The sequence below is a fragment of the Muscardinus avellanarius genome (genome assembly GCF_963383645.1).
Source record: "Muscardinus avellanarius genome assembly, chromosome: 12".
In the NCBI taxonomy this organism is placed as follows: domain Eukaryota; kingdom Metazoa; phylum Chordata; class Mammalia; order Rodentia; family Gliridae; genus Muscardinus; species Muscardinus avellanarius.
The window spans coordinates 107,546,998-107,565,294 of record NC_137798.1 but is presented as its reverse complement, the minus strand read 5'-3'; the positions used below and the strand labels follow the sequence as shown (position 1 = coordinate 107,565,294).

Genomic DNA, 18,297 nt, shown 5'->3' with positions numbered 1-18,297 from the left:
CATCCCTTATTTTTTTCTTTCTTTTTTTCTTTTTTTTGGGGGGCGGGTCTGGAGATGGAACCCAGGGACATTCTACCTCCAAGCTACTTATTTTTTTCTTTATTTTGAAACAGGGCCTCACTAAGTAGCTGAGGCTGGCTGCAAACTGCAATTCTCCAGTCTCAGCCTCCAGAATGGTGGGATTACAAGCGTGCGCCACCACGCCTGGCTCCTTTTTTTTATTCTTTATTTTGAAACAGGGTCTCACTGAGTTGCAGAGGGCCTCGCTAAGTACTGAGGCTGGCTTTGAACCTGGATCCTCCTGTCCAGTGCTGGTATTGCAAGCGTGCCCACCACGCCCAGCTTGTCTGTCCCTTTCCTTTTCTGGAGTGTTGCTGGCTGGAGCTGGGATCCAAGCACTGCTTTTGGGCCCTGGTGTGGGAATGGGGTGGGGGGGCAGTTTATCGTAACAGCCCTAAAGGCTCCCGAGACAGGAGACAAGAGCCACAGCCCTGGAAGGCCGGCTCCTATCCACAGAGGGTAGGTGAGCTGTGGGCGGCTCCTCAGGCGTGGAGGCCGGCTGGCCCTGCGCAGCCCATTCCAGCCTCACAAAGGGCCCTCTGCGGTCTCAGCAGGAGCACCAGCAGAAGCCAGGGAGGAGGTCTGTCCTGCAGCCAAGGAGAGAGGACAGCTGTCTCTCCTGGAGACCACTGAGGCTGGACAAGCCGCGGGAACAGGAAGGGGGAAGAACGTCGTGCCCGTACAGCTGTGCTGTGCCCCCAGAACAGGGCAGCAGTGTTGGGGAAGAAGGGGCCACACTGGGTCGGTGCAGGATGGGGGGGCACTGGGGCCGGGTCCTCTCCAGGTCCCTGCACAGGACTAGCCCTCAGGCCTTCCCCAGGGCAGCATTATTGAGGTCTGGGGTCAGCGGCCTGGGGCGCCTGAGTCCTGGGCTTCCCCCTCCAGAACTGCGAGTCTGTTCCTTACAAAGTACCCAGGTTGCCGGGCGAGCAGCTCACGTTTGTAATCCCGGCATTTGGGAGGCGGAGACCAGAGGATCATGGTTCTTGGGCAGCCTTAGCAAGACTCTTCGTGATTCAGTGAGACCCTGTTTCTAAAAATAAAAAAGACGCTGGGCGGGTGGGCAGGCGCTGGTGGGGGTGTCCCTAGGCGACCCCCCTCCCCACCCGGAAGGACCCCATGGCCCGGGCCCCCCAGCTCCGACCCTGGGCAAGTGGGCAGACGCTGGCGGGGCATCCCTAGGCGACCCCCCTCTCCACGGAAGGACCCTGTAAAAAAGGAAAAGAAAAAAGGAAAATATCAGAGAGGGGTCAAGGAGGTGGCAGATGCCAGGACACTGGAGATGCAGACAAAACTTATCCAAATGAACTGGAATTATTGGAAAAATTCCCTGCTAAGGAGGACTGCTTCTTCTCTACATTGTTAAGAATCTTGGACAGCACCTGTAAGGAGAGAGACTTTAGCAGAGACCAAGGAGAAAGGCGGTGCTGAAAGCGGTCTCCGCGTTGGCGGTGGAGAATTGTATTCAGGAGAAGCAGAAATCGGAGCCTACCAACCTTATTTTTTTTTTTTTTTTGGAGAAATTACACCAAAGGTTGAATGCTACCATCACACATGCTTAGGAAGACTAGACAACATTCAGAGTGGAAAAAAAACTTGGGAAAGATTTGAAATGGTGGAGGCAGTGGCAATGGCAGTGGCCAGTACTCAGGGGAGGCAGAGATCTGATGCATTACACCTGGAACCTTTGAAGTAATGACCCCAGAGGCAGAATGCTACCACCACCATGCACCCTCGAGAACGTGGGACAAATAGTTGGACGAAGAGGGTGGTTGGATTAGAGCCTGCCGAGGGGTGAGGCCAGTGACGGACACAGCAAAGCTGGGATCAGAGCCTGCCGTGAGGCAAGGCCATTGCTGGGGCCACCAAGGCCGGGATCGGAGCCTGCCGAGGGGTTAGGCCGGTGCCGAGGCCAACGGCCAGCATCGGAGCCTTCCGTGAGGCAAGGCCATTATTGAGGCCTCCAAGGCCGGGATCAGAGCCTGCCGAAGGGTTAGGCTGGTGCTGGGGCCAGCGAGGCCAGGATCGGAGCCTGCCGTGAGGCAAGGCAGGGGCTGGGGCCTCCGAGGCTGATATCGGAGCCTGCCGAGGGGTTAGGCCGGTGCCAGGGCCACTGCCGGCATCGGAGCCTTCCGTGAGGCAAGGCCGCTTAGAGGCCTCTGAGGCCGGGATCGGAGCCTGCCAAGGGGTTAGGCCGGTGCTGGGGCCAGCAAGGCCAGGATCGGAGCCTGCCATGAGGCAAGGCCGGTGCTGGGGCCTCCGAGGCCGGGATCGGAGCCTGCCGAGGGTTAGGCTGGTGCTGGGGCCTCCAAGGCCAGGATCGGAGCCTGCCGAGGTGTCAGGCTGGTGCCAGGGCCAGCGTGGCCGGGATTGAAGCCTGCCGTGAGGCAAGGCCGGGGCCGGGGCCTCCGAGGCCAGGATCGGAGGCGAGGGGTTAGGCCGGTGCTGGGGCCAGCAAGGCCTGGATCGGAGCCTTCCGTGAGGCAAGGCCGTTATTGAGGCCTCTAAGACTGGGATCAGAGCCTGCCGTGAGGCAAGGCCGGTGCTGGGGCCTCCGAGGCCGGGATCGGAGCCTACCGAGGGGTTAGGCTGGTGCTGGGGCCAGCGAGGTTGGGATCGGAGCCTGCCGTGAGGCAAGGCCAGTGCTGGGGCCTCAGAGGCCGGGATCGGAGCCTCCCAAGGGATTAGGCCAGTGCTGGGGCCAGCAAGGCTGGGATCGGAGCCTTCCGTGAGGCAAGGCCGTTATTGAGGCCTCCGAGGCCGGGATCGGAGCCTGCCGAGGGGTTAGGCCGGTGCTGGGGCTAGCGAGGTTGGGATCGGAGCCTGCTGTGAGGCAAGGCCAGTGCTGGGGCCTCCGAGGCCGGGATCAGAGCCTGCTGAGAGGTTAGGCCAGTGCCGGGGCCACTGGCTGGCATCGGAGCCTTCCGTGAGGCAAGGCCGCTACTGAGGCCTCCGAGGCCTGGATCGGAGCCTGCCGAGGGGTTAGGCTGAGGTTGGGGCCATCGGCTAACATCGGAGCCTGCTGTGAGGAAGGCCGGAGCTGGGGCCTCTGAGGCCGGGATCGGAGCCAGCTGAGGGGTTAGGCCAGTGTCGGGGCCAGCGAGAGCAGAACGAGGGCCTCCCATGAGGCAAGGCCGCTGCTTGAGCCAGCGAGGTCTGGATCAGTCCACTGGGTAGCCAGGCCACAACTGGGGCCATCAAGAGTGGGATCGGTATTTGCAACGTGGCATGCACAGAGAAATATCGCAGAAAATTAAAACCAGATGCTTCCCCTAATCAGCAATAACTAGGAAGAAAGGAGCAACAGGAAGTGGTCGAGCTATAGAAAGGGCCCTATAGTGAAGCAATTAAGGTGACCAATCAGAGGGTATGGAATAGGGGAGGATGGAGCCTCTTTAAAAAGCAGGAGGTACATAAACATATGTATCAAAGTTAATCACCAAACAAGCATGGGATCGAGGGAGGGGGAGGGAATGGGATGGGGACTGGATGAAGGCTAATTGGATGTTTTGTACTTGTATATCCTCTCAAGTCTTGTATTCCAATGTGATGTATGATTACAATGCACCAATAAAATAAATTAAAAAAATAAAAAGTAAAAAATAAAAAAAAATAAAAAAGACTAACGCCAGGCATGGTGGCGCACACTTGTAATCCCTTTGCTTGGGAGGTGGAGACAGGAGGATCGTGCAGGTTCGAAGCCAGCGCGCTGGCTTATGAGACCCTGTTTTCAAATAAAAAATATAAAAATGGGTCTGGGAGTGTAACCCAAATATAGAAGGGCTTCCAGGAACCCCAGTACCACCAAAAAAATTAATTAAATTAAATTAAAAAGAATTAAAAAAATAGGGCTGGGGGTGTAGCTCAGAGGTAGAATGACCCTGGGTTCCATTCCCAGTACCGCAAAAAAAAAAAAAAAAAGTACCCAGACTGACATTCTGTTACAGGGCACAAGATTACTAAGATGAAGGTGATAATGAATTTAATTAGGCTACTGACAATGAAATGCAGCTCAGCTTTACAGGTTTAAAGCCAGCCAAAACTCAGAACAACGCTAAGTTGAGGAGAGGAGCCCAGTGGCTCAGACCCTTGATGTGATCTTAGGGGGAGATCAGACACCCAAGAACTATAACCTAGGTGCAAAAGCTTGTACTCAAATGTACAAGTAAGAAGGTAGATGAAGTGGGACCTACCATATTGTGGAATATTACTCAGCCTTAAAAAGGAGCTGGGTGTGATGGTGCATGCTTGTAATCCCAGCATTTGGGAGGCTGAGACCATGGATCGCGGTTCGTAGACAGCCTCAGCTACTTAGTGAGGCCCTCTGCAACTCAGTGAGACCTTGTTTCAAAATAAAAAATAAAGGCAGGCGTGGTGGCGCATGCTTGTAATCCCCACACTTGGGAGGCAGAGACAGGAGGATCGCGCAGGTTCAAAGCCAGCCTCGCTGGCTTAAGAGACCCTGTTTCCAAATAAAAAATATGAAAATAGGTCTGGGAGTGTAGCCCGGAAGTAGAAGGGTTCCATCCCCAGTACCACCAAAATAATAAATAAATAAATAAATAAATAAATGGCTGAGGTGTAGCTCAGAGGTCAAATGCCCCTGGGTTTTATCCCCGGTACCTCGAAAAGATAAAAAATAAAAAATAAAGACTAGAAATAGAGCCAGACGTGGTGGTGCACGCTTGTAATCCCAGCATTTGGGAGGCTGAGAAAGGAGGATCGCAGTTCACGGCCAGCTTCAGCTACTTAGTGAGGCCCTCTGCAACTCAGTGAGCCCCGGTTTCAAAATACAGCATAAAAAATAGGGCAGGGGGTGTAGCTTGGAGGTTGAATGCTCCTGGGTTTCATCCCCAGAGCCGCAAAAAAAAAAAAAAAAAAAAAGACTAAAAATAGGGCTGGGGGTGTAGCTCAGAAGTAGAATGACCTGGGTTCAATCAACAGAGCCACACACACAAAAAAAAAAAAAGGAAGGAAATTCTGTCACATACTGACATGTCTGGACCTAAAGACCTCGTGCCAAGTCGAAGAAGCCAGTTGGGAAGGGCCAGACACCAGCCAGGACCATGGCGCATGCCTGTTATCCCAGTGCTTGGGAGGCTGAGACAGGAGGACTGCAGGTTTGAGGCCAGCATCAGCAACTTAGTAAGACCCTGTTTCAAAGTGAAAATTTAAAGCCGGGTGTGGTGACAAACACTTGTAATCCCAGCATTCAGAAGGCTGAGACTGGAGGATCATGGTTCACAGACAACCTCAGCTACTTAGTGAGCCCTTTGCAACTCAGTGAGCCCCTATTTCAAAATAAAGAATAAAAAAAATAGGGCAGGGGGTGTAGCTTGGAGGTAGAATGCTCCTGGGTTCCATCCCCAGACCTGCAAAAAAAAAAAAAAATTTAGAGCCAGGCATGTGGGCACACACTTGTAATCCCAGCACTTGGGAGGCTGAGACAGGAGGCTCGCACAGGTTCGAAGCCAGCCTCAGCTACTGAGTGAGGCTATCAGCAACTTAGTGAGACCCTGTTTCCAAATAAAGTATAAAATAGGTCTGGGAGTATAGCCCGGAGGTAGAAAAGCCCCTGGGTTCCATCACAAAAAAAAAAAAAAAATCAATTACGGAGCTTGGCATGGTGATGCACACTTATAATCCCAGTAATTGGGAGCTGAGACAGGAAGATTGCAGGTTCAAGACCACCTTCGGCAGTTTAGCAAGGCTCTCAGCAACCTATCAAAGACCCTGTTACCAAACCAATCTCCATTACCAGAAAATCAGCGCCTTTCATAGCCAGAAAACACCATCACCAGTGAAACAAAAAATCACCAGGCTCCAGAGAGAAAGCAGACTGAGAACAGAGCCACAGAGGAGATACACCGGCCTCGCACCCGAGGACGCTGCAGACGCGGCAGCAGCGCCATACTGCCAGCGGCACCAGCAAATTCACGGGACGGCTACAGCAAGCCGAGGTGAGCCACTGAGGAACAGCCAGGCGGGATTTCTCCGCGCAGAGAGCATCTAAAGCTCCCAGTGGCTGAGCTCAGCACACGCTGCAGGGATTCAGAGTGGAAATCAAAACCAAGAAGAAAAACACCAGCCCCACAGCCGAGGGCGTAGTAGCGGCACCATATTGCCACCGGCGGCAGCAGCACCGAATTCAGCGAGGCCAGTACAGCTACATCTGCGTACTCAAGAACAGCGAGTCAAATTGCGGGCCCCAGAGGAGAAATCCCAGTACTGTACTCCCTGGGACTTGACCCAGTGGGGGAGGGGCGGTGGCAGAGATATCACACCATAGGAGAACGTGCAACCTGGCACCCCCCACAGTCTAAAGCAGCCTCTATCGACTCTCTGGGTCGGAGACTCTGTGATAAAACCCAGTAAAGGAGTAGTGGGGTCCGAGACTACTGACTCGAGATCCAGAGCACCTTAAGTGAAGTCATAGTGACCCAAGGGAAGAACCCAGAGAAGGCACAAACATCCGAAATCATGGGAAAGAGGAATAATACTGGAGCAATAAATGCCCACAACCCCACAACATCAGAACCCGATAAAACTGAAAATCAGAGATTTCTAGAAGATCAAATCAGGAAAATAACTGTAGAAATAATAGAGGTGCTTCGAAAAGAACTCAGAGAGAGCCAAAAAGAGATAAAGGATGCAATTAATGAAGTAAAGGCCTCAATTCAAAGCACAAACAACCGATTAGAACACATGGAGAACAGAATCTCACTCTTAGAAGATGAGCAATCCAAAAATGAACGCATAGTTTCTAATCTAGAAAAAAATATCCGACAGCAGGAATCTGATATTGAAGAAATATGGGCCCATTTTAAGAGAGCTAACCTAAGAATAATTGGAATAGAGGAGGGAAAAGAAAGTGATACCAAAGGGATCAACAATCTCTTCAAGGAAGTAATAGCAGAAAATTTTCCAAACATAGAGCAAGAGGTTGATACAAAGGTCCAGGAAACTTATAGAACTCCCTTTAGACAGGATCGGAGAAGAGGATCCCCACGCCACATAATTGTCAAAATGACCAATGTGGAAGCCAAGCAGAGAATCTTAAAGGCAACAAAAACAAAGGGCCAAGTGACATTCAGAGGAAAACCAATTAGAATCACTCCAGACTTCCCAAACCAAGTCATGAGAGCCAGAAGGGCTTGGAGTAACATATTCCAAACTCTGAAATAAAACAACTTCTAGCCAAAAATTTCCTACCCAGCAAAACTTTCTATCAAATTAGATGGAGAAATAAGAAGCTTCCATGACAGACAGAAACTGAAGGAATTTATGTCTTCAAAACCAGCGCTAGAGAAAATACTCAAAGAGATTAACTACAAAGAAGAAATAGGTAACACTCACCAGAACCAGAGAAACAAGAGTTTCCATCCAACAGACAACTAAGATTGGTTATCTGTGGAGATTCATTATTTATGTTAGTCTTTTACCTATCTGTAAAGGGTATTGTTTGCCTTTATTGTTGTTAATTTTTAGGATTTCTAGTTGGAATATTAATATGCCTTCAGATATAGCATTTGGAAATATTTTATCCCATTCTATTAGTAACTGTTAACTCTGTTTACATTGTCTTTGGATATACAATTTTTTTTATTTTTTAGGGAGTTTATATACTCCTCTGTTGCCTGTGCCATTGAAATCATAACCAAGAAATCACTGCCAATTTCAATGTTGTGAGGTTTAATGACCCAGATTTTCTCCTAAAAGTTTATAGTCTTAAGATTTATATTTAGGTCTATTATCTAGTTTGAGTTAATATTTGTATATGGGATTAGGTAAGGGTCCAATTTTATTCTTTTCCATGTAATTATTATTTTTTAACAATATTTAGTTAAAAGATTAATATTTCCACCACCAAATGTTCGTGGAAACCTTGTCAAAAATAACTTGACAATATAGGGAAGAATTTAGCTCTAGGCTTTTATTTAACTCCAATGGTTTATATATCTGCCTTTAGAATAGTACTACACTGTTTCAATTATTGTAGCTTTATATGGTTTGAAATCAGAAAATATATATCTTCTAGCTTTGTTCTTTTTCAAGATCGTTTTGGGTACCTAGAGTCCATATTCCATATTAGGATAGATTTTTTTCTGAAAAATAAATATATAAATATATGATAGTTTCACCTAAAAAATAGAAAAAAAAATATTCTCTGGTAAGAAAGAAAGCAAAAAGAAATATTGAAATGTTATCTTTAAGTCATCAAAAGCTTGGTATCAGACAAATGAAACTGTTATGTGAGATTACCATTTTTAATTTTAGATAAATTGCCATAATACTAGATGTCAACTACTAAGCCAAGCATGGGAGGGAGGGATAGGGAGAGAATGGGGTGGGGATTGGGTAGGGGCTGACTGGGAAAAGTGTGCATGTATGTCTACAAAAATATGTATCCTACTATGATGTATGAATACAGTGCACCAATAAAAATAAATAAATTTTAAAAAAAGAAAAAAAAAGACCCTGTTACCAAAAAAAAAAAAGAAAAGAAAAATAGATAAATTAAGGCTGGGCGTTACGGTACATGCTTGTCATCCTAGCATTTGGGAGGCTGAGACAGGAGGATTGCAAGTTCTCAGCCAGCCCCAGCTACTTAGTGAGTCCCTCAGCAACTTAATGACACCCTGTTTCAAAATAAAGAATATAGGGCTGGAGTTGTAGCTTGGAGGACAATGACCCTGGGTTCAATCCCCAGTACCACACACACAAAAAGATAAATTACAAAAAAAAAAAAATTTTTTTTTTTGCAGGTCTGGGGATGAAACCCAGGGGCATTCAACCTCCAAGCTACACCCCCTGCCCAATTTTTTATTCTTTATTTGGAAACAGGATCTCACTGAGTTGCAGAGGGCCTCACTAAGTAGCTGAAGCTGTCTGCAAACCGCGATCCTCCTGTCTCAGCCTCCCGAATGCTGGGATTGCAAGCGTGCGCACCACGCCCGGCTTTTACCAAAAGATTGTTAAGGGCTGGGAATGTAGCTCAGAAGTAGAGTGCCCTTACACTCAGTCCCTAGTGCCCCAAAAAAGGTGTCATCCTCAAAAACTGCATGCATTTCAAACCAAGGATAAACATAGTGGGAAATGTTGCCATGCAATGGGCCCTAGGAAAGGAGGTAGAGGAGGAGACAGGACAGCAAACACACAAGAGAAGAAACAGAAGAAGCCCAAGAGCCAGGACCCAAGGGAAGAGGAGTCAAGTGCTCCTTTGCAAACAGGCTTCCTTGTGGAATTTGAACAGAGCTGCACAGCGGCGCCCGTGGCTCAGGCTCCAGGAGAAGCGTGGGTCCTTCTCCTCCCACTTCCCACTGCGCCAGAGCTGAGGCCAGCCGGGGTGCAGCGGGGCCCGTGGCGGCCACCTCCTCTCTGGGTCCTCCCGCGCCTGGCAGAGAGAGCTGGGGTCCTCCTCTTCTTGAACTGTTTGCTGCTGCACTATAAGAGGGCCTCCTGTAACAGTGGTAGGCTCAGGTGCTCTTAGCAGGACGTGGTCTGTTTTCTTTCCTTGCCCCCCACCTTTTTTGTAGCACTGGGGATGGAACCCAGGGACATTCTACCTCCGAGCTACACCCCCAGCCCTATTTTTATTCTTTATTTTGAAACGGGGTCTCACTGAGTTGCAGAGGGCCTCAGTAGTAGCTGTCTGCGATCTGCGATCCCCCGGTCCCGGCCTCCTGGTGCTGGGATTCCAAGGTTGGCCCTTGGCCTCCAGCCCCTCCCACTGTGCCTGGCCTCTCTATCAGAGCAGCAGCTGGAAAAGACTTCTTTCCACCCTGCGGGCTCTCTTCACAGTCTCCGCTTCCTCTGCTGCGCAGAAGCTTTCCGACTTGATGCACCCCGCGCACTAATTCTTGGTCCTGCTTCCTGAGCTTTAGGGGTCTTACTGAGGAAGGCTCCGCCTCAACCCATATTGTGGAGTGCTGACCCTCTGCTTTCTCCTGGCAGCTGTAAAGTTTCTGGTCTAATGTCTAGGTCTTTGATCCACTCTGAGTTGGCTTTGTGCAGGGTGAGAGGAGGGCTCTAGTTTTCATTCTACACGTGGACATCGTCTCCCTGGCACCGTTTGTGAAATGTTAAGGAGGCTGACTTTTAGCCGGGCGAGGTAGGCACGCTTGTAATCCCAGCATTCGGGAGGCTGAGACCGGAGGATCGCGGTTCGCGGACAGCCTCAGCTACTTAGTGAGGCCCTCTGCAACTCACTAAGTGAGACCCTGTTTCAAAATAAAGAATAAAAAGTAGGGCAGAGAGTGTGGCTCGGAGGTCAAATGCCCCTGGGTTCCATCCCTAAACCCGCAAAAATAAAAAGACTGTCTTTCTGCGATGCACGTGCCTCTGTCAAGGGTCTGCTGACTGTCTGTGTGGGTTCGTCTCTGTATCCTCAATTCTATGCGTTGCTCTATGTCTTTTATATATACTATGCTGTTTTTGAGCTATAGCTCCACAGTATAATTTGAGGTCAGATATTGTGATGCTCGTGCGTGTGCGTATGTGCATGCGTGTGTGTGTGTGTGTGTGTATGTGTGTGTGTGTATGAAGACTGGACCGCCCAGGGATGTTCTACCTACATACTACACCATATTTGTGTGTGTGTGTGTGGTACTGGGGGTGGAACCCAGAGGCTTTCTACCTCCGGACTATACTCCCAGACCTATTTTTTTATATTTTATTTGGAAACAGGGTCTCACCAAGTTGCTGGGAGCCTCACTAAGTAGCTGAGGCTGGCTTTGAACCTGTGCAATCCTCCTGTCTCAGCCTCCCAAGTGCAGGGGTTACAAGCGTGTGCCACCGCGCCCGGCTGAATTTTTTATTTTGAAACCAGGTGCAGTGGTGGTGCACACCCCTAATCACAGTACTTGGGAGGCAGAGACAGGAGGACCACAGGCTTGAGGCCAGCATGTGAGTACTTAGCCAAAATAAAAGTAAAAAGGGCTAGAGGCTGGCTCAGGGCAGAGTGCTCCTGGGTTCAATACCCCATGCCACAAAAAAATAGTTTTTAAATTTTGAAACAGAGTCTCATTAAGTTGTCCAGGCTGGCTTCAAACTTACCTCATCCTCCCAAGAAGCTAGAATTACAGGTGTGCAACACCACAACCAGCCCCATTACATTATTAAATGAAACAAATCAAAGAATTGAATATGTGCCAGGCATGGTGGCACACATGTAATCCCAGTACTTGGGAGACTAAGACAGGAGGATCACAGGTTCAAAGACAGCCTCAGCTACTCAGAGAGACACACAGAAATTTAGCAAGATGCCCCCTCAAATAAAATAATAAAAAGGGCTGGGGATGTAGCTCGGAGGTGGAATGCCCCTGAGTTCAACCCCCAATACCAAAAATTAAAAAAAAAAAACCAATATGTAAAAACCAGTCCATGCAGCATGGTCCTTAAAGTGAAGACGTCAAGGGCTTTGTGCGTGCGATTTAAGAAAGAAAACTGGCCAGAGTGTATAACCTCCAAGCCAAAGGAGACTGGTAAGTGGAGAAAATAACTCCAGGAGATAAGGAAACGATTTTAAACAGAGACAGGCATGGTGGTGCACACCTGAAATCCCAGTACTTAGAGGCTGAGACGGGAGGGTCGCGGGATGGAGGCCAGCCTCAGCTACACAGTGAGGCCCTCCACAACTCACAGACACTGTTTCAAAATAAGCAAATAAAGCAGGGCTGGGTTCAAGCCTCAGTCACACACACACACACACACACACACACACACGCACGCACACACCCACGACAGGTAGAAACACAAAGTAAGGTGGTAGAAGTAGACATAAATATATGCAGAACATAGACAGGGTTCCTCAGACCCCTAAGAAAGACACAACACGAGAAGCAGCCGAGAGCAGGGCCCGCGGGAGAGGCGCGTCTGTGCAGCTCAGACGGCACGCCACCCGGAGCCCGAGCAGCGAGGCTCACTCAGGCTGCACCACAGGAGGCCAGAGGAGGCCGGCCACACCCTCGTGGGCTGCTGGGACAGTGCCAACCAGTGCCCGAGCTTTGAAGGGAACACTCTCAAAACCTCAGAGAGCCCGCAAGGCGCAGGCCCGCCCTCCCCAACACTGACAAGGGCCCAGGACGCTCCCATCCTTGTGGCCGGGTGCACCTCCTCACCAGCCAGGGATGGCCACCCCACTACACCAGCCAGGGAGCACCTCCTCACCAGCCCAAGAGCACCTCCTCACAAACCAGGGAGCACCTCCTCACCAGCCAGGGATGGCCACCCCACTACACCAACCAGGGAGCACCCCCTCACCAGCTAGGAGCACCTCCTCACCAGCCCAAGAGCACCTCCTCACCAACCAGGGAGCATCTCCTCACCAGCCAGGGAGCACCTCCTCACCAGCCGAGGTGCCACCATGACCATTTCCTTCAGGGGTCCTTTTTAGTGGATCTCATTGTTTTACTGATCAGGAGGACTCTGATAATGTTAAGTTTTACCTCTTACTTAAGATGAATGGTTCTATTTGAGTTTTATTATCATGAGGCTATTTTCCTCTGGAAAAGGCGACTGTGCTTTGGAATGGAAGCTAAAGGGCAGAAGTCCCAGTATCCTTTCATCGTGTGGAGAGGTGGGCTGGCCGTGGCCTGTGGCACTCTAGTGCTTCCTCCCAGGAGCAGGGAGACGTGGTCCAACCCTGCCCACCATCACTGCCAGGACGGCACCTCCTCGTGAGTCTTCCTCCTCAGACACCCAGCTTGGGTCACCGCAGGTCCTGTGACCAGAACTGCGTCCCAGAACGACCCTGCAGCTCCTGGCCATGGACAATGGGACCGCCGTGCCTGGTCAGGTCGGGTCTTAACCTTTGCCAAGAGGCAAGCCTGCCACAATGCCAGTGCAGCGCCCGAGGGCACGCCAAGTGCCAGGTGAAGGGTGTGCCCTCGGGCGCTACGGCAGCGAGAACTCCTGCCTGCCCTACGGTTCCTCCTGCCCGCAAGGCCCCGGGAAACAGGAGACCCGGCAGGTACTGTGCACACAGCTGAGGCAGGAGGACTGCGTGAGCCCAGGAGGCCGAGGCCAGGCCTGGGAAACACAGTGAGACCCTGTTTAAACAGACAATAAAAACAAACCGTGCTTTTTGGCCCCAGTCCACAATCTGCAGGAGTCTTGACTTTGAGCCTTGGGTCAGGTAAGCCATCACAGTGACCAACTCCTCTGTGGATGTTTTCTGCATATATATATATATATATATATATATATATATATATGATTTAACCGAATTGTGCTCTATTTCTTGGCTGTACTCCCAGCCCTGGTTTGTTTATAACAGGGTCTCACTAAATTGCTGATGCTGTCCTGAAACCTGTAATCCTCCTGTCTCAGCCTCTCAATGCTGGGTTACAGGCATAGGCCACCCTGCCCAGCTGCCAGCACATATTGCAATCCCAAAGAAATGTCCAATTAAGCCAGGTGTGACGTGGTGGCGCACGCTTGTAATCCCAGGATTCAGGAGGCTGAGACAGGAGGATCGCGGTTCGTGGACAGCCTCAGCTACTTAATGAGGCCCTCTGCAACTCAGTGAGACCCGGTTTCAAAATAAAGAATAAAAATAGGGCTGGGGGTGTAGCTCAGCAGTAGAACACCCCTGGGTTCCATCCCCAATACCATGAAAAGAGAGAGAGAGAGAGAGAGAGAGAGAGAGAGAGAGAGAGAGAGAGAGAGAGGAGAGAGAGAGAAAGAAAGAAAGGAAGGAAGGGTCCAATGAGACCGGCACCGGGGCACCTGGACTCCAGGCCAAGACCAGGCCAATCATGGCTATTCCTATGTGACCCCAACAGCAAAGCCCAGGCAGCAGCTGTCTGCGAAGTCCTTAGTGCCCGGTACTGCTCACCCAGGACAGCTGGCAAAGCCAGTCTCTCCACGGCAAGGGAACTACTGTGTTTCTCCCACCCCATCGATAAAGCTGGGGAGAGCCTCGGCACTCCAGGGCCTGCCGGACTGCGAGCCACGTCTGCAAGACATAGCCAGGCGGCTGTCTGCACCGTGGGAAGGCACCAACTCGTCCTGTAAGGAGGGCTCTTGGGATGAGACTTTCTTGGAACAGGCTGCCCCAAATTTCCTAGTAGCGTGCTGTGGTGTGCAGTGAGCCGGGCCCCAGGACCACAGACCTGCCGGGGCTGCGGTTAGTGTGTGGCTATGGTTAGTGTTTGGTAATCTTGGCAAGGCACGGCTCCCTGGCCTTCAGGAACTGGGGCTCCCTCTCCCAGGACAGCTCAAGCTGTTGGAAAGGCAAATCCCCTGTTGGGGCATCAGCCCGGATACCATCAATGCACTTGGGGGCAGGGGTTTCTTCCGGGACCCTGGACCACAGAGTGTAGCTGCAGCTAGTGCCCAGTGACCTTGCCTGGCAGAAGCTTCCCACCCCCTCCACCCACCAGCCCCGGCCCTATGCTGTGCCCCTCCTGGCCCCTGCTCTTGGGCCTCCTTTGCTGACCAGGCTCCCCACTCTGGCCCGACTCTGAGGTACCTCAGCGGGAGGGGCATCCTAGCGTTTCTCCTATCTGGGTTCTTCCCAACCCAGAACTTCTCTGAGACACCATGAAATTCAAACGCAAGCCGCCCTTCCCACCAGCAGGCTTCCCACAGGGAACACGGTCCCAGGAAACTTGAGATTCCTCCAAACCCTCCTGTGACCCCCTCCCCGGGTCCCAGGCCTAGGAGGCACCCTTGACCCCAGACCTGACCCCACAGGCAGCAGATTCCCCAAGTCCCCACCACCCACCTCCTGCTGGCTCCTGAGCCCCACAAACCTCGCCCGCCCGAGGCGTCCACCGAGGTCCCCACAACACAGCTGCCTCCCGCTTCTCTCCCCGCAGCAACCTCCCCAACATGGACCAATACAAACCTCCCCCTAGGGTGCGGTTCCTGCTCTCGGAGCCAAGAGGATCAAGACCTGGGAGGCAGCGGTCAAGACAGGGGGCCTTGGCAGGAGGGCAGCAGGGACGTGGGCCACCCTGCGGGACACGCTGAGGAGGGCCAGGGGCTATGGGGGGCACCAAGGTGCTGAACCTGAAGGCAGGAGCAGGGGACCTGAGGCATGTGCAGGACAGCCTGGGGTCTGAGCCCGGGCCCCCTCCCCGCCCTGAGAGGCGCTAAATGAGAACCGGTGTGCCCCCCCCCCCGCCCCTCCAGACGCAGGACACGGGCCTGGCAGTCAGAGCAGCCCCAGAACACTGCCCAAGTTGTCTTGCAGGCCGCGGCTAGCAAATTCCTGCGAAGAGTCAAAACCAAAGGCCAGAACCTGAGCTGGGCCAGCAGCAGGGCCGAGTGAAGAGCGTCTGTCTCACACACCAGGGCCCTGGGTGCCAACCCCAGCACCTCAAGAAAAACAGAGGCGGGGAACCAGAACCTCTCAGGCCCCACATGGTCCTTAGGGCGGTCCAGGCTGCTCCAGGACTCTCCCTGTAGTGCCCAGAGGCAGGAGGAGCTGAGGGCTGTTCTTCATCCAGGAGATGGCCAGGACAGGCAGGTGCTGGACCCAGCAGGACGCAGGCTCCGACCAGCCTCCTCCCCAGGACTCACTGTGGACCTCTGCCAAGGCTCAGGCCTGACCACAGGCCAGAAGGCCTCTTAGCCCCAGTCCCCACGGGGCTGGGGGGGCGGGCAGCTCCCAGAGCTAGGCCCCCAGTGGCAGGGAGCTGGGGTGAAGGGGGCCTGCGTGGCCCCAGGGCCCCGAGCTGCTGCAGACAGGGGTCAAGGAGGACACCCACCGAGCACAGCCCGCTTCACGCCTTCCCGGCCAGAGATCAACAACCTTGCTGCTCTGGGCGGCAGGATGGCGGTCACAGGCCTGAGGCCACAGCACAGATGAGGGCCCACGGGTGGGCTCCAGGGCCAGGGCTAGGCGGGGCGGGCGGGGCCGGGCTGCAGCCTCCTGGGGGGGCTGCTACATCAGGGACAAGTGGCCCCTGGTCCCAGCTGCCTGGCAGTCCTGGTGGAGGAGCCCCCGGCAGAGAGGGCTTCCCTGGGAGGGGCCACAGAAGCAGCGGAACCTCTGGGCCTGAGTTGGGGGGCAGGGACGCGGGGCCTGGACACACATGGGAGGTGAGGAGTGGGGGATCGAGGTACTCAGCAAGTACAGAGCTGGGGCTATGGTACTTGAGGAGGGAGCGTCTTGGGGATCAGCAGCAATGGCCGCCCACAGGGGGAGGAAGTGGAGAGGTGCAGCCCCCCCCCACCCCAGCCAGGCTCGGCCACCACTCTCCCCAGGCCCCTCCCTGCCACCCCTGCCCAGCAGTCAGCCAGGGACGCAGGATGCAGGCAGAGCAGTGAGGCTTTGGCTACAAAACTGCAAACAGAGTCTTTAAAATGACAGCGGCCTCCTTGCCCCAGACTCTGGGCCAGGGACCCCCACCAAGGGGCCGGACAAGCCCAGCTCGCCACCCTCCCTCCCTGACAGGGCAGCAGCCACGTGCACTGGGCCAGGCCTTGCACCCGCCCTGCACCGGTGGGGCCCGGGGGTCCGCGGTGCGGAGGATCCCTGAGATGAAGAGGCTGGCCCCGCGCCTGCCCGGGCCGCCCCCCTCCATCCCAGGCGCCGCCCCGGGGCCCGCTGCGCCCTGTCACGTGTCCAGCGCCTCGCGGGTGGGCGAGGGCCCGTGGGGGCGCCCGGGCGGGCCGTGCAGCGGCGCGGGCGGCACCGAGTTGCGCTGCAGGGGCGGCGGCTGCAGCTCCAGCGCCAGCGCGGGCGGCGGGAAGTCGCGCACCTGGCGGCGGTACTCGAGGAACGTGCAGGCCTTGGTGGCCAGCGCCACCACGTTCTTGCCGACGAAGATGGCCGAGACGCGGCTGTCGCGGAAGAGCGCCATGTTGGCGGCGCGCGCCAGCACGGCCACCACGTTGACGGTGGCGAGGCTGAGCACCGGGTACAGCATCATCTTCTGCGGCGCGATGTGCTCGCCCTGCATGCTGACCTCGCTGAGCGCCACGCACGGCAGCACCAGCAGCAGCATGTAGCAGTAGAAGAAGGTGAGGCCCTCGGCCCACAGCGGCAGCCCGGTGCGCGGCGGCTCCCACAGGTTGGCCTGCATGTCCAGCAGGTCCAGCAGGTCCAGCGCCACCCAGAAGAGGCGGCCGCGCAGGTCCTCGCGCTTGCGGAAGGTGCGCACGTAGTCCATGCGGTCCAGCGCCACCAGCAGCAGGAAGAGGCCGGGCACGCACACCGACAGCAGCAGCGTCAGCGCCTTGCGGGCCACGGGGTCGGCCGCGCCGCGCCGCGCCGCCTTGTAGTTCTGGAAGACGAAGTAGAGCTTGATCTCCAGCACGAAGATGTAGAGGAACCAGAGGATCATGGCGTAGCCGCGCTTGGCCGTGCGCACCTCGGCGCCCACCCACACGGCCACGTAGCGCAGCACCAGCAGGAAGCACACGTCGCCCACCAGCACGATGATGCACACGCCGATCTTGCGCGGGCCCTGGTTCTGCTCCACCAGGTAGGCGTCCATGACGGCCATGCTGCCCATGATCACCAGCGTGGTCAGGCACACGTGGCGCCGGTCGGGGGGCGGCAGCACCATGGTGGGCCGCGGGCCCGGGCGAGCGGAGCGCGGCGGGCGGCGGCGCTCAGCCCCTGGGCATGGCGGCGCGAGCCCGCACGGGCGGAGCAGCCGCGGAGGCCGCCGCCCCCGGCCGGCGCCCTCGGAACCTGGGGAGACCGAAGCAAAAGGTCAGCGCGGGCCGGCGCCGCCGCCGCCCCCACCCAGGCCTCCGCCGCGCACGCGCCGAGGACGCGGGGCCTCCAGGGGGCGCTGCCGCCCGGCCCCGACCCCCGCCGCCTCCCGCCACCGCCGCCCGCGAGCGCGGCGGACCCGCTGCTCCCCCGCCGCTCCCGGAGCCCCGGCGGGGGCCCCGGCCGCTCCACGGCCCCACGGTCTCCGACCGACCGCACCAGGCTGGCGAGGAGGCGGACCCGCCCCCCCGCCCCCCAGCGCGGGAGGCCCCGACCCCACCGCGGAGACCACCCCTGGACTGACAGTCATCCGAGCTCTGGGACATCCATTTTACAGGCCTCGCGGGGCGCCCGTCTCTCCTCCCCGCCCGGCGGACTCAGTCTCGGCCCCCTCCCGGTCCACTCCCCAGGACGGCGCGGACCAGTCTCTGCCCTGCCCCCGCCATGGCTGCCCCCCGCCCTGGAGAGGTGTCCCTCGTCCTGGCCACATCCCCTGCCAGAGACGCTCCCCACCCCTGCAGCAGCGGCCACACGGCTGCTCTGCCCTGATGGGTCCCTGCTGC

General features: G+C 54.8%; 1 protein-coding gene across 1 annotated transcript; it reads right to left on the bottom strand.

The window, feature by feature from the left end:
- Positions 1–16,628: 16,628 nt before the first annotated feature.
- Positions 16,629–17,582, bottom strand: TMEM121 (transmembrane protein 121; the record flags this gene model as incomplete). Its single annotated transcript, XM_080707381.1, has 1 exon — positions 16,629–17,582. The coding sequence occupies one exon, from the start codon at positions 17,580–17,582 to the stop codon at positions 16,629–16,631; it is 954 nt and encodes a 317-aa protein (XP_080563507.1).
- Positions 17,583–18,297: the final 715 nt, after the last annotated feature.